Below are 15439 nucleotides of genomic sequence, written 5' to 3'. Positions count from 1 at the left end.
GGCTTCAACAATGGTGGACTTCTAGAATTGGTAGTTGGCTGCAGCTGAACTTATCAGAATGGGCACTAATATTTATCTAACTACTTAAAAATCAGCACTAGTAAATTGAAGAACATATTCCATCTTTACTATAAAAGGGAGGAACTCTTGAATATCTATAAGCACTCCAATAGAGAGAGAAAAAAGGAAAACAATTTACATGCATAACAAGTTTAAGATGGCAAAATCAACCGATGTTATGGGACGTATGTTTGTTCTGTTTTCCCCATTAACTCAAGGCACCCCAGAGCCATCATCTGCACTAGAACCATCATATGTATCAGAGTTATCATACGCACTAGAAGCAACATTACCAATAGTATCAATAGGATTTTCTGCTGCGAGCCGTAGCACTCGTCTGGACCTTCAAGGTACATCTAGTCATTACAAAAGTTATATTTATTTTAGGATTTTTTATTCCTCAAGTCATTTGAGAATATATTTGTTATTTTACGCTAAAAATTTGCACAACTTAAGAGTAGATACATCTTTAGAGACACTAATCAGTTTAAAACCGCATTCCTATTTGAAAATGTTTAATTGAATTTTGATGTTGGAATTTCAAAATAAGTTTTTTGTCTTTTTAAAATTATAATAATTTGACACTAATTGATTCGAGTCTCTCGTATGAGTATAATTATTTTATAATCATAATTACAAATGCATATTCTTGATTCAAATCTGTAGGTTTTGCTTGCTTCTGGTAGGTTCGTAGCCCTTTTATTATGAATTTTTTAAATATCTTTTATATATAAAAATACGTTTGTTTCGTGAATTTCAGTTTGCGCTGGATTGCCACAATGCAATAATTGTTGCATTTGCGAGAAAGGCCTATGTGTTCGCTGTTGTTTTTAGAGGATATACCAAAATAATCTATGTTCCAGTTAGGGGTGTTCATAAAAACCCGAAAAATCGAACCAAACCAAACTAACCAAAAAAATCGATACTTTTTTTTTGGTTTTGAATTTTAAAAACTGATCGAATTTGGTTTGGTTTTGGTTTTAATCAGAAAAACCGAAAACACCCGAACCAAACCGACTATAGGAGTAGCTATTTCAAATTTATTATTACACCTATATATATGTATATTTTATACAAAGTTTCAAAAATTTAATGATAAATGTTAATAGTTTGCACTTTTAGTATAGTTCTTTACCTTTACATTCTAGTATGATTAGTAGTTTTCTTTTATTAAGTGTAAGAATCTATGTCGTGTTAAAAATAATATATTTTTAATTGAGTCCTTAAATTATTCATCACTATTTGATTCAATTATCATCAATATATCTTGGTAAATAATAGATTTCTCAAAGGGCAATTGATTTGTTAGTGTTACGTTGAAAATGTGATCGCCGGAATATGTGTTTAATAGTGTGTGTCTTATATTTAAGAAAAAACGATAAATAACCGAACAACCGACAAAACCCGACATAAACCGAATCGACAAAAAACCGACTTAATTGGTTTGGTTTGGTTCTAATATTTGAAAAACCGACTTACTTGGTTTGGTTTCTTTTTAGGGAAAAACTGATCCAAACCGAACCATGAACACCCCCTAGTTCCAGTTACTATGAAATGAATGACTAGCTATCATATTTATGGCTATTGTAATATTAAAGTACGATTATCATCTTCACGTTTAAAGGACTTATTTTTTTATTTTTACTGTTTAAAGTTATTTTCTTCGTAATATATATTTGTTACAATTTTAAAGCTAGACGATCGTGACTGACATTTAGCAAGCATGACACTCGCTAAATGAGCTCTTGATCATTTGTTTTGTAATATCAATTACAACATGCAAGCTTGTAATAAATCTTCAAGCACCAAACCAACTTGTAATACATATAACCAAAATTTGTAAAGTGGTCTGGTGTCTGAATGCATCATCATAATAAAATAAGTCCCATCAAGATGTGCAAATGAATAACAAGATAATAAAATAATTAATGGGTCACCAACAAAAACTATTAACAGAAATGAACAATCCAAAAGAAATACATTGAGTATGTTGTTGTTGTTGTTATAGTTAACAATCCGACAAAAAATGTTGAACATAAAAGAACCTACACCTAAAATATCTAGGATAAAATTTGATCGACAACAGAATGAGTTTCAAGCAGATTCATGAAAAACCCGTAAACCCCTAATGAGATACATGAATATGGAGAAAGCAAACTAAAGGATGGATGTGATAGATAGTTTATATAAGTAAAATGACACAAAATAAAGCAATGGAATGATTGATTCCTTGACATTTCCATCTACTACTAACCTTAAACCAAAATTGTCAAGAAAGAAGCGAAAAATCAAGTAATTGATGCAAATTAGCTAACAAGTAAAATAACTTGACCAACAAATTATTTAGCATTCAAATATAATTCAAAGAAGAAAGATAAATTGAACTCCTACATTGAATACTTTCTAGAAGAAATATCAAATCATTAAAGAGGTAAAGTACAAAATCTTTAGCATAATCAGTTGATCATTTCATCGTAATTATCATTTAAAAGCTTTAAGGAAAGTTTACATCGTCAAAAAGGATAAATAAAGCATGCTCAACGTATCAACACATACCAACTTTTACGGCGAAGCGTACTGCTAGAAATCTGGGAATTATTGATCAAAAATTTGCGACCAAAGTTGGCCGGTCAAAAAAAGCGACCAAAGTTGGTCGCTAATGTGGAGAAAATTATTAAATAATTATTTTAAATAATTTACCGACCAAAGTTGGTCGCTTTTTGGTCTGTAAAGTGGTCAACATGTTGACCGGGCTGGTCAAACTTGCTTGGTCAAAGAAATATTGAAATTAGCGACCAACTTTGATCGCTAATATGGGACCCAGTTATAACGTTTTAATAATTATATTATTATTTAAAATATTGTATAAAATATAAATAAATCTTATTTAAAATTAGCGACCAATATCAACATGTTCATGCTCATCAATGATATGCTCATTTTCAGGAAGATATTGAATAATTTGCAGCACTCTTTCTAATTCCCTTTTGGCACAATCAAGACGACTTTTGTCTTCATTGATTCACGAGTCAAATCTCTAACTATAGATTGAAGACTTTGGAACTCATTGTCGTCGTTATTGGGATTCATCATATGAGAAAATTTTAGTACCAATACATTTTCTTGCCTCCATCCAGCCAACAAATACTTCTCTGGCAACATGAAATAGTTATGAGCATTAGTACTCAAATAGAATGTCTACACAAAATTCCTGAAAATTCAAACTCTTGACAAGAACATTGAACAACCTCTTCTAATGGATTCCAATAGACAAAACGTCCACCATCTGTTTTGTCGTAGTGGCGCACAATATAAGATCCATCACTATTTGAAAATAGACCATATTCAACAGAGAGTATCATCTCATCCTGTAATAACTTGAAGGAAAAAGGTGTGAGGACTTTTGATGCATGTTTCTACATTGGCATGAATGTCTTAATTTGAGAATTGTAATACTTTTGTTGCATCGTTGCCTCTTCGCTAGCATGATTTCTTATGCTAACCGTTGTACCTACCTGCTCAACAAATTCTTTCAAACTAGTTCTTGCATGTAAAAATCTTTTCAAATATGCATTAATAGATTCAGAGCGTCCAGTTGTTGTCATTCCAGCAAAAAAATATCCTTTCAAATATGGCAATGCCCATGATGCACGGTTTACATAAAGCAATTTGATATGACTATCTGATTCAAGATCGAATTTAGTAATCAATTTTTTCCACTGACACTCAAATTCTTCTATGCTACCAATTTCATAAAGCCTGCGAAATTCATATTTAAATTGCAGATACCTTGAACCAAGGACAAAAGAAAACCAAGTAGAGAACTTGGATGTAATATGCCATATACAAAAGGCATGTTTTGTGAGAGGAAGTTTGATCGCTTCTATTAAACCAAGATCTTGATCAGTTAATATGGTTTGTGGATGTTTTCCATTCATAAGCCATAAAAAACTCTGCAAAAATAAATAGACATTAGCAATAAAGAAAGAAAATATTAAAATAATTTTAAAAATATAATAATATTCACCTTTAATGCCCATAAAAAGGAAGATGCCTTCTCATTTCGTAACAGAACACAACCGAAGAAAATGGTATTTCCATGATTGCTCACGCCAACCAAACTCCTAGCGGCATCTCATAACGATTCAATCGATAAGTAGTATAAAAAACAACCACATTTCCAAAAATCTCATAAGCACGAATGGAGTCCCCAAATGTCCAAATGATATTTTCAAGTCTTTGGCATGCATCAACTGTGAAATCATATTGGAAATCAACATCTTTGTCTTTCAAACTCTTACAAATTTTTAATAGCTCCAAAGCATCATATTCAATATTGGTAGAACTTTGTGATTGAACAAACTTCCTGATGTCTTTTTTCGTAAAAAACAACTGGCCTACATCTACACCCTTTTCTAGTTCAAGCACTCTTCGGATTAAACTCATTGAACATCCAGCTTTTGCAAGAAGTAGAATCCTCTTTTGATCAATAATGTCAATATTTCGATAAGCAGGAAGAAATTTCACTTCCTTATGATTCAATAGTTCATGATTGTGGACATTATCAAAATACACCACTATCCAACAAGTGACGCCATTAATTATTTCTTTTGCAACACACATCTTAGCATTACAATTACATCTAGAAGATTTTCGGTCTCGTTGTCGCTCTTTTTCAACAACCTTCTGAGGACGAGGGCTTCTAGCTCGATGGCAAACGTAATCTCTCCTATAAATTCCCGTAGGACGTTCTGCACTTCCAAAATAGCGATCTCGTCTAGTTGAGAAACCAATTTGTTTAGCAAAATTTACATAGCAATTATAAGCTTCATCATCACTATTAAACACTTTGCCCTTGTACAAGTCACTATTACCTATGTCAATATTTTCATGTCTAAGTTCTTCATCTGATCTTCCAGTATTTTCTCCATTAATATAACATTCATTATCACCACATGAACAATGACTTCTTGAGACACCTACCGTAAAATCGACGGAAATATTATTAAGCACCTGTATTTAAAGCCAACAAAAGTATAAAAATTTATCGATATAGATTGTTAGATTAAGAAAAAAGACAAATAAGATGAAAATAATGGCGGCATAAACAAATTAAAAGAAAAAGAAATTACAAAAAACTTATACCATGATTCTGATATGAAAATAAGTATTTAAAGCCTTACCTTCTGTGAGCACGTGATTTTTGCCCTATATATATGAATTACTCCCATAAATTCAAAACAAAATAATTTCTTTCAGTATTTGCAATTTTGTGGATTCTCATGGCATTTTCTGTTAATTGTTTGCATTTTGTCTGTGCATTTTAATTTAAGAAAAATACAAAAATATGTTGCATTTGCATTTAGGATTTAATTTTACATTTTTAGGATTAGTTGACAAATTAGTTATTTTATAGAAGTGGGAAAATCACAAAAAAAAGTTTATTTTGCACTTTTAATTTTAATTTTGAATTTCAAGTAGTTTTCTTTTTAATTTACTTTCTTAATTAATTATGATAATTATTATTTGGGTTTAAGTAGTGTTTTGATGGGGTAATTAGGTTTTAGGATTTAATTTGATTTTTAATTTAGTTTTGAAAAAAAAAAAGAAGAAAGAAAAGAATTGTTGAAAAAAATTTGATTGGAAAATTGGAAAATAAAAAGAATATATAGACAAATTTGGGCTGCCTTTAATTAAAATCCACACATGCCCAAAACCTTTCCCCTTACCCGTCCAAAATGGCCCAAAACCCGTCCCAAACCCGGGTCCAACCGGTCCCTCCCCCAATAACCAAAACGGCGTCGTTGTATACCTTTTTTATCACGACCGTCGGATCTCCTTAATCCAACGGTCCGGAACTGGGGAGGTAACGATATTTATATGTCCAAACGGAACTCTACCCCCCTTCTCAGAACTCCCCCACACTTCATCTCCCTCACCTCACCCTTCACCTGAGACCCCTTACCCAAAACCCTACCGCCACCCTGAAATCCCACCACCTCAGGCCGGCGGCGCCGGTCCCAATCAACACCAGATCAACACCCCAGACTCCCCTTCACCTCCCCTTTCCGAATCCTCACTTCTATTCTTTCAAATCTGTTCGAAACCCCTCGAATTTCAAATCAAAGGAGAAACCCTAGTGCCGCCTTGTTCTCTCCGGTGGCGGCGCCACCTCTGTTCAACCCCAAATCTACACCACAGAACCTCCTTCACCTCCTTTGCCCCAATCCCTAATCTTTTTCCCTCAAATCACCCTAGAACTCTTCGAATTTTAGATCAAAGTCGAACCCTAGAACCCCAATCGAGATTCTGCAGATGATTCGTGTTTAATTTGATTTTATTCGTCAGTTCTCTACGAGAACATGCGATTAATATCATATTTGACCGGAAACTCGAAGATTTGAAGATTCACACTTATCTCTTCTTGGTTCGAACTGTAATAGGTATCTTTCCTTTTGTTTTTTGATTTAATCTTTCCTTCAGTGTTCTTTCCCCATGCTCTGTTCTCTTTGTCTCTTCTTTTCATTTTGTCCCAGAATTTCTTTGAGACATGCATGAGCAAATGGTGTCGTTTTCTTAATAAGCAGTAAGCTAATTAACCTAAAATGGTTAGATAAGTAAGTCATTTAGGCTAACTTCTCGCAAATTGTCAGTATGTGCTTTTGTGGGTTGTAATTCGATAGTAGGGCAAATGCCAATTGAGGCTGTTTGCGCTCTTGATCTTGTGAGGTTGGGCTTGGGTCAGAGTCCGACTCACTTTGGTTTAGAAAAATTGGGTCAAATTAGACCCATGACCCATTTGAGTCCAAAGGTAATTTTCAGAGGTTTAGAGGGTAATTTGGGGAAATTGGGGTAGAGAATCTCGGTGTAACTGACTAGGGAAGCTTCTAGGAAGTTGGGGTTGGGGTTATTCTGAATTTCTAGATTGTACATTGAGGACTCCTAAGCAAAAATAAAAATTTCAGAAGGTTTTAAGTGCAATTTTGACTCTTTAAGGCTGCCCTAGTAGTTTGCCTAAAAAGGCATTGTTACTTGGAGCTCAAGTCAGATCTTTAAGAGCTAAGAGACCGAAGAGCTGAAATCCAGAAAATATAGAAAACTGCACAAATTTACTGTTTCATAGAGGAGTGAATAGAAAAATCAGAAAAATACAAAAAACGTGGCTGAAAACTTTAGCGAAACACTGTTCCAATGAATTTTATTTGGTGATTTTGAGTTTTCTAAGTTCTGAATCAAATCTCTAGCTTATTTGAGTTGAAAATGGTTTACGCATTCCTGTGATTAGCGTATGAGATTTTTTTAAGCTCCTGGGATTGTTTTGAGTTTTAAACTTGGGCATTCAAGCTTGGTTTGAGCTGATTTCTGCTGCTTGACACTGTTTTGCTATTGCTGATTCCCTGCTTTCCTCTTATTTTGTTTTTCCCAGGTATTTTCTCATACCATTTGCTAACAAATGAGGTGCTACAAGTTAGAACCAGACTGAATTTGTACATAGAGTTGGATATCTAAGCTGGAATTTGAATAGAAATCCTGTTTAAATGTTAAAATTCTATTAGCTTTTGCGTTTTACACCTCTAATTTCCCTGTTATGAAGTAGATCATCATCTTTTCTTTCGAATATGTTAAGTCGTTCATCCATGCTCAATGACTTAAGTTTGTTTTTTGGCCATTTAGAAAGAACATTTGGATTTTGGCCATGTAAATGGACTGTTAAACATTTTACAAGGACTGACTGCCTGAATATCTTAGTTTGTTTGTTTTTCTGTAGTTTGGAATTAGGATTTGGGTATTGATGTTAGAGGGTTTAATTAATTCATGCATGTTTATATTTGTTTCAGTCAAACTTGAAGTTAGTTTGTGATTTGGTATTCATTAATGTTAAGCTTACTGAAATAACAAGTATAGAATGAGGTACCATCTTTCAATTGGAATTCATGTTAGAGATTGTTTCGTTTATGCCTGATATCCAAACCATGCAATACTATTTGTTTAAAAGTTAAGGGAGAGTATTAATTTTTGGGTAACAAGGTGATAATGAATAAGTCATCATAGGATAATACCCTCATTACAAATTTGTTTTGACATCAAAATACATTTTGATCATGCTTAAGGATAATCAATTCTAGTTTAGCATTTCTGGAATATTGTGAAGCATTGTGGTTATGATTGTGATGGGAATAATTTGGATCACGAAATTGGACTATAGCGTATGGCTCAATAACTCTAAGGGGTACATTGATGCATCTGTTCTTTTGGGCTTCAGGCAAGCCTATTTTTCCTTTCGCGTGTATGGGCGTCTGATTCTATGATTTGGGCCTCATTGTGGATTTTGGACCATAAGTACACTTGAGTTGAAATTGCCAGCTTCATCAGTTGGGCCAGTGCAAGTGGCCTCAAGAATTTAAGCCGGGATAGCCCTATCACGTTGTTGGGCTCGCGCTGGGACCAAACGAGGCAGCTTTTGCTCTTTAAAATATTAGTTCGCTTAAGAGCTGAATTGAACCCCACTTGCTTTAAAATTAACATAAGCCATGTAGGGAATTTCTAATTAGTTTAGAGACCTTTCGAGTAGAATAAATTGGGGCGCACCAAGCCAAACAAAATTACAAATGCCTGGCTCTCGTGTGATCATTTCTTTTAATTCTAGAATTCGGGGCGTGCCGTTTAACAAATTTCCACGGCCCTCGCGAAGTTAATAACGCGTTAGGTGCTTTAGGCGTGCACTTTAATAATATTACCTTCTTAAACTCGGGTGCACATTTATGTGACCCAAATCCAAATCTCAACGATGTTAAAATATGTCAAAAACCATGGGTGCATTTATGTGACGTGGTTCGAGACGTGTTTTAGTAACGTTGCAATTTTCTTTAAAAAATAAATAAAAGCGGTTAAAAAGTTAAAATTGCACATAGATTAAAACATGTATTAAAATCAAATAATGGATCAATTATAACAGTTGAGCGACCGTGATAGAACCACGGAATCCGGGAATGCCTAACACCTTCTCCCGGGTTAACAGAATTCCTTACCCGGATTTCTGGTTCGCGGACTGTAATATAGAGTCAAGCTTTTCCTCGATTCGGGATTTTAAAACGGTGACTTGGGACACTATAAATTATCCCAAGTGGCGACTCTGAATTTTTAAATAAATAATTCTGTTTCGATTGTCACTTAAATTGAAAAAACTCCCCTTATACACCCTTCCGGGGGGTATAGGAAAAAGGAGGTGTGACAGTTCTGGCGACTCTGCTGGGGATCGAACCCAGAATCTTTGGTTCAGGGTTCAAGAATTCAAGCTTAGATGAATTGTTATATTTGGTTTTATCTGTTATCTGATTTTATTACATGTTTGGGCCTAATGTGCTAAATATTGCTTTTACCGCTTTGATATTATCTGAACTATATATAAACTGCTACGAAACTCTTCTCTTCTCATCTTCGGGGATGTGCTCGCTGGTCTAGACTCCCTATTCTGTTAGTGTCATACCTTGAAATAAGAAAGAGGCTCGGACAAGTTACTAAGTCGGATGGCCTCTTGGTTCCCGGTACGTAGCCCCCTCCTCAGCTCGAGTTGTCCGCTTGGGTACACAGTCTAGAACATATACCCATGTTTTGAACTTAGAATAACTCAGCCTCATGCCGGATCCCTAGTAGGAATGTCTGTTTGCATCATGTGCATTTTGACTTTGGAGACTCAACACAGGGGTTGGGTCTATCTAGGACAGGTGTACCCGAAATGTAAAGACCATTATGATGCATCTTACTTGCTACTTGTGCATTCATTTGCTTCGGTTTTGCATGTCGACCGGCTTATAAGGAAAAATTAGAAGGGTTAATGAGATGGTTGAGGAGGATAAGTGTCTGTTTTGAAAAACCAATGTCCCAAACATACCGAAACTCTGCCGAAATTTTGAAGAAAAAAAGAGAATTTTGTAGTTTTCAAGAAAAGGAAAAAAAAGGGAAATCTTTGTGTTTTAGAAAAGAAAAAATAGTTGGTTTTATTTTGACAAATTTGCCCGAACTACGCCAGTTTGATTCCCACCGGATGTGGGATACGTAGGCAACCCCCATCGGGTCCAACTTCCTTTTTGCAAAAATAGCCAAAATAAAAAAAATATTTGCTTTTGTTTGAAAATAATTAGGGTGACGCCATTCTTGTCAGAAATAGCCGAATGTCCCTAAAAGGGCGCCGGAAGGTTATTTTTGCAAGAACAACCACCTATGGTCATTTTTTTCAAGATTTTCACTGGATAGCCAACATAGCCTTAAAATCTTCGACTCCGAGGTGCTGAAAGGCCGTATTTGCAAAATCGGATTTTATTTTTAAATGAAAAAGTGTCAATTTGTTTTCGAGTCAATTGAATCGTGATTTTTGCTTAACCACACTAATAAATGTGCAGAATTAGCACAAGTCGGAATTTGCCAATAACAGTCGTGAATAAGATCCCTTTGGAGTTGCATATGTGGTGGGATGATTTGGGTAAATCGGGACAAGACACGGTCAATCAATACTTGGGAGGCCTCACTGGGTTGTTGAAGATTAATCCTAGGGGGGACGTCATAAAGGCGTTGGTTACATTTTGGGACCCGGCCCACAACGTATGTCATTTCTCATATTTTGAACTTACCACAACATTGGAAGAAATAACCGGATATATTGGGAATGCCAAAATTCCCCTGAGACACCAGTACCTAATTGCTCCAAGGGTCGTAGCCATCCACAGGTTCTTAGACTTTTTGAAAATAAGCAGGGGGTCCACAACCCAGACTTGGCAGCTGGTTTTTGTACTTTGCAGTTTATATACAACAAATATGGTCATGTAGGAGGGTTCAACAAGCCGAAAAATAAAATCTGCAGCAAAGGAAACCGCCTAAAGTGGGAAGAACACAAGTGTTTCGCATTTATGGTGGTGTTCTTGGGACTTTTGGTGTTTCCTAGAAAAGATGGGAATATTGACATACGAATAGCTAGAGTTGTCAGTACTTTGCTTACTCAGGCCAACAGCACCCTCGCACCCATGATAGTAGCTGAAATTTTCCGCGCTCTCACAACCTGCAAAGCCGAAGAAGACTTTTTTGAGGGGTGCAACGTGTTGTTACAGATGTGGATGATCGAACATTTATGCCATCGTCCTCAATTTATGAGCTATGGGTCGACAGAGAAGACATGCGTCGAAGAATTTTACACAAGGGTTTATGGGATCGGCCTACCGGAGGGGGTCACAGAGTGGGAAGCGTGCCTCCGTTCCATCACTGCAAACCAAATAGAGTGGACGTTTGGATGGTTGTTTGTGGATGAGGTCATATACATGCCAGCCACCGGGCCTCTTTTTCTCTTGATGGGACTCAGGAGTATCCAGCCTTATGCTCCATATCTGGTTTTGAGGCAGCTGGGGAGATGCTAGATAGTTCCGAGAGATGAAGATCTTAGTGCCCAAGTAGTCGAGATCGGACCTAACGGTCAATTTCATGAAGCAGCAGTCCGCCAAATCTGGAGCGAATGTTAATACTTAACAGCCAATACCTGTGTGCGTGATCGATCCAAAGGTGAGGTTTCACCATGGTACCTTGCTTGGTATAGGAGAGAAATTGAGTTTGGGAGGCCGGCTAAAAGACCCCATCTTCAGGAATTCGTCGAGGCATCACAAGAACAATGTGACTGGTTGGCCAAAGAAAGCAAGTATAGGGCTACCATAAGCAAATTAGAAAAACAAGTCAGAGACCTTCAGTTTAAAAATAGCATGCAAACCACGACGGATGAAGGAGAAAATAAAAAGCTAGCCATAGAAAATGAGGCCCTTCGAGCCCAGATTCAGGAAATGAAAATAGCGGCAAAAAACCCAGCCCGAGTGCCAAAGATGAGAAACTCATAGCTAACTTGAGGCAGAAAATGAGTGATTATAGTTTTGATTTGAACAAAGCAGAAAGTGAACTATCCAGGGCTCGAAAGCAATTGGCTAAAAACGCAGATGAACGAGTGCACCTGGTTAAGCAGTTGAAAGAAAAGTACGACAATAAGGTCGCAGGACTAAAGAAAAGGGTCATCACCACGGAGAATAAAACAATCAGACAGGCGAAAGACTTCAAGGCTGAAAGGGAATAGTGTTATACGGCAATGTCACGACTAGAAAGAGACTTGCAACAACTCCAAGAGCAGAACCAGGTAGCCGAACAAACTTTGGAAGCCAGAACCAAACAAATTGGGCATTTGTTGCAAGAGAAGGGCGTCATAAGAGAGCGAGTCAAAAGGGTCGCCAACTACATTACGATGAAGTGCAATAGCTGTGAGGATATGTCTAGATCTATGTTCTTCGCTACTGTGATGATTTTTGTTCGCCGAGTAATGGAATATCTCTACCACCTCCAAGGGGATTTAGCGAGTCGGCCCGCGGTGAGGCCTAATGATGCCCCGCAGGTCCTGGGGGCAATTGAGGCACTGATGTATTCGTGATTTCTTGAGTCTGTATTTTCTTTCCGTTAAAGTCTGCCAGTTTGTCTTGGAGTCTGTATTTCTTTTATTAGAGTATGAGGGTTGTTTGTTTTTCGAGTCTGTATTTCGTCTTTCATCAAAATCTGTTAGTTTTGTTTAAGTCTATTTCCGAGTCTTATTATGAAAAAATTTGAAAATTCCAAAAAATGTTTTATTATTTTTTATCTCCAAGAACTACGCTTGGTTTGATTCATGCGGGGTCATGATACGTAGGCAGTCTCCATAGGATTCGACCGTAACCAAATAAAAAGAGAGAAAGAAAATAAGAGGAAAAACAAGAGAGTAAAGAAAAGAAAAAGAGCGGAAAAACAAGAAAGAAAAGAGAGAAAATAAGAAATCATGAGAGAATAAAAACAAAAAGAGAACAGAGGCAAGAGTGAAAGGAAGGAAAAGAAAAGGGGGAAGTTTGCAATTGAAAGTAAGAAAAGGCCAGGATGACGCATGCAACCGATCAAATATATAATAGAGACGGTTAACTGCTTAGGTGCATTTATGCCCAATGTGCGGTTACCAATCTGTTAAAGCCTAATCTCTAACAAGGTTGTTGTTTGATGTGTTGAGTCCAGGCAGGTGGTTAGTTGATTAGCATTCTGGCAACTCACTCATACAACACCCGATCAAAAGACAGGCTGAATATGGCCAACCAAGAACCGGAGACAAGTATTGTTGACCCGTCAAAAGAGGTCGAAGAACTAGATGTTAATGCAATGAAGGAAGAGATGTATAAGTTAAAGCTACAGATGGCTGAAATATACCAAACCTGGGCAAAGGGGCATCCACCATCGGTTTATCCCGCCAACCCTGCTTATACCCCACCACCAGCCCAACCTCTGGAGCCTCCCACTGTAAACTCATCTTCAGCCTTTCCCCTCTACCAACAATGCTATGGCGCCACTTCCCATACTTTTCAAGCTCCATCACCCAAATAAGTCCCATACCTTCCCCCACCAATTACACCTATTTTTGTGGCACCTCCACCTGCTATATTATACCGATCTTCCAGTGAACCTCTGTTCCAAACTCATGACAACCAATACTATCCCCCTGAACCCACCTTCAAAGTTCCAGAACCATATTCTTGCACCCCTCATCTTGATCTCCCGGCAGAGACCGAGAAGCCACCCAAAAATCTCGAGCATGAAGAGATGATCAGAAAGGTCAAAAGCTTAGAACAATCGTTCAGAGATATGAGGGGTTGGGAGGTCAAGTAGGTGTGGCTTATAAAGAGTTATGTCTGTTCCCAGATGTTCAGTTACCAGCAGGGTTCAAAATGCCCAAATGTGATCTGTACGACGGGCATGGTGACCCAGTAGCACACTTAAGAGGATTTTGTAGCAAGATGAGAGGAGCGGGCGGAAGAAATGAATTGCTGATGGCATATTTCAGCCAAAGTTTGAGTGGATCGGCATTAGAATGGTATACTAGACAAGATCACAACAGGTGGTACACATGGGACGATTTGGCCCAAGCCTTTGCCTGCCATTTTCAGTATAACCTCAAAATTATCCCAAACCGTCTGTCATTAACAAAGATTGAGAAGATGCCCGGTGAGAGCTTCAGGGAATATGGATTCCGTTGGAGAGAGCAAACAGCGAGGGTTGACCCTCTGATGAAAGAAAGTGAGATGGTTGATTATTTCTTGCAGGCTTTGGAACCCACTTATTTTGGTCACTTGGTGTCAGCAGTGGGCAAGTCCTTTAATGAAGTTGTAAAAATGGGAGGCATGGTTGAGGAGGGACTCAAGTCCAACAAGATCATGAGTTATTCATCAATCAAAGCAACTACCCAGGCCATTCAAAACGGTACTGGAGGTGTACTCGGGAAGAAGAAGAAAGAGGATGTTGCTATAATTGAGTCGGGAGCTTGGGTTGGATCCAGGAACATTCCACGTTACTACAACCCGCCTCGACCCTACCACCAAACTTACCCCCACACTCCATATAGTCCACCACAACACTACTACCCACCGCCCGATCCCCATTTTTTCGTCCATCACGGACAAACCTATACCCAAACTCCCGCTCACGCACAATGGCGTGTGTCGGCTATACAAAGTCCATACCTAGCTCCACAAAATGCCCATCCACCCCCGAGAGCCTACAGAAATCCCCCTGGAACAGGTTTCCGAAAATCAAGCCTTTAAGAATGAGAGGTTGCAGAAACAGAAGACCTTCACTCCTTTGGGAGAATCATATGCTAGTCTATTCCATCGACTGAGACAGTTGGGTATGTTGAATCTGATCGAGGCTAAACTGCCGAATCCCCCTCCCAGAAATCTTGACCGCTCGGTGAGTTGTGAGTATTGTTTAGGGACCCCGGGTCACGACACAAAGAAATACTGGAAATTGAAAATAGCTATTCAAGAGCTCATTGATACTAATCGGATTGAGGTCCAAGCCCCGGAGGTACCCAACATCAACCAGAACCCGTTGTCGGCCCATCATGAGACTAATATGATTGAGATAGTGCATAAGGGAGGGGAGCCTAAAAAGCCTTCACCGTCATGATGATTCGGGCGAGTGAAGTCAAGACGTTTAAAAAGTCAATAAGTGAGAAGTCTGTGATCAAGTTGAACGGGGCAAATAATGAACCATCTGTGGAGGTCAAAAAGGGTCCTCAAGTGACGTGGCAGGAAAACATGAAAGAGAAAAAGTGGTTGTGCCAGGAGTGACAAACAAGTCTATGGTAATTGTGAAGGGCGCCTGCACAGATCCTGTCATTATCAAACTGGTAACTCAATTACCCATAGTCAACAGCAAGGCAGTCCCATGGAATTATGAACGAGTGACAGTGACTTATAAGGGGAAAAAGGTTAAAGAATAAGTGTGTGAGACTCATGGTTTGACTCGATCGGAGAGATGCTTTGCCCCCGAAGAGTTGAGAAAAGCT

The 15439-nt window shown here is 37.8% G+C and overlaps 1 protein-coding gene across 1 annotated transcript; it reads right to left on the bottom strand.

The window, feature by feature from the left end:
- Window positions 1-3036: 3036 nt before the first annotated feature.
- Window positions 3037-13486, bottom strand: LOC138868143 (protein FAR1-RELATED SEQUENCE 11-like). The gene is made up of 5 exons (XM_070151075.1): window positions 13379-13486; window positions 4234-5073; window positions 3576-4013; window positions 3309-3476; window positions 3037-3258 (listed from the first exon to the last, which is right to left on the bottom strand). The coding sequence occupies exons 1-5, from the start codon at window positions 13484-13486 to the stop codon at window positions 3037-3039; spliced, it is 1776 nt and encodes a 591-aa protein (XP_070007176.1).
- Between the last annotated feature and the right edge of the window lie 1953 nt (window positions 13487-15439).

The sequence above is a fragment of the Nicotiana sylvestris genome, chromosome 1 (assembly GCF_000393655.2).
Source record: "Nicotiana sylvestris chromosome 1, ASM39365v2, whole genome shotgun sequence".
Lineage (NCBI taxonomy): Eukaryota > Viridiplantae > Streptophyta > Magnoliopsida > Solanales > Solanaceae > Nicotiana > Nicotiana sylvestris.
The sequence above is the reverse complement of the archived record's forward strand: the minus strand, read 5'-3'. Positions and strand labels throughout refer to the sequence as shown.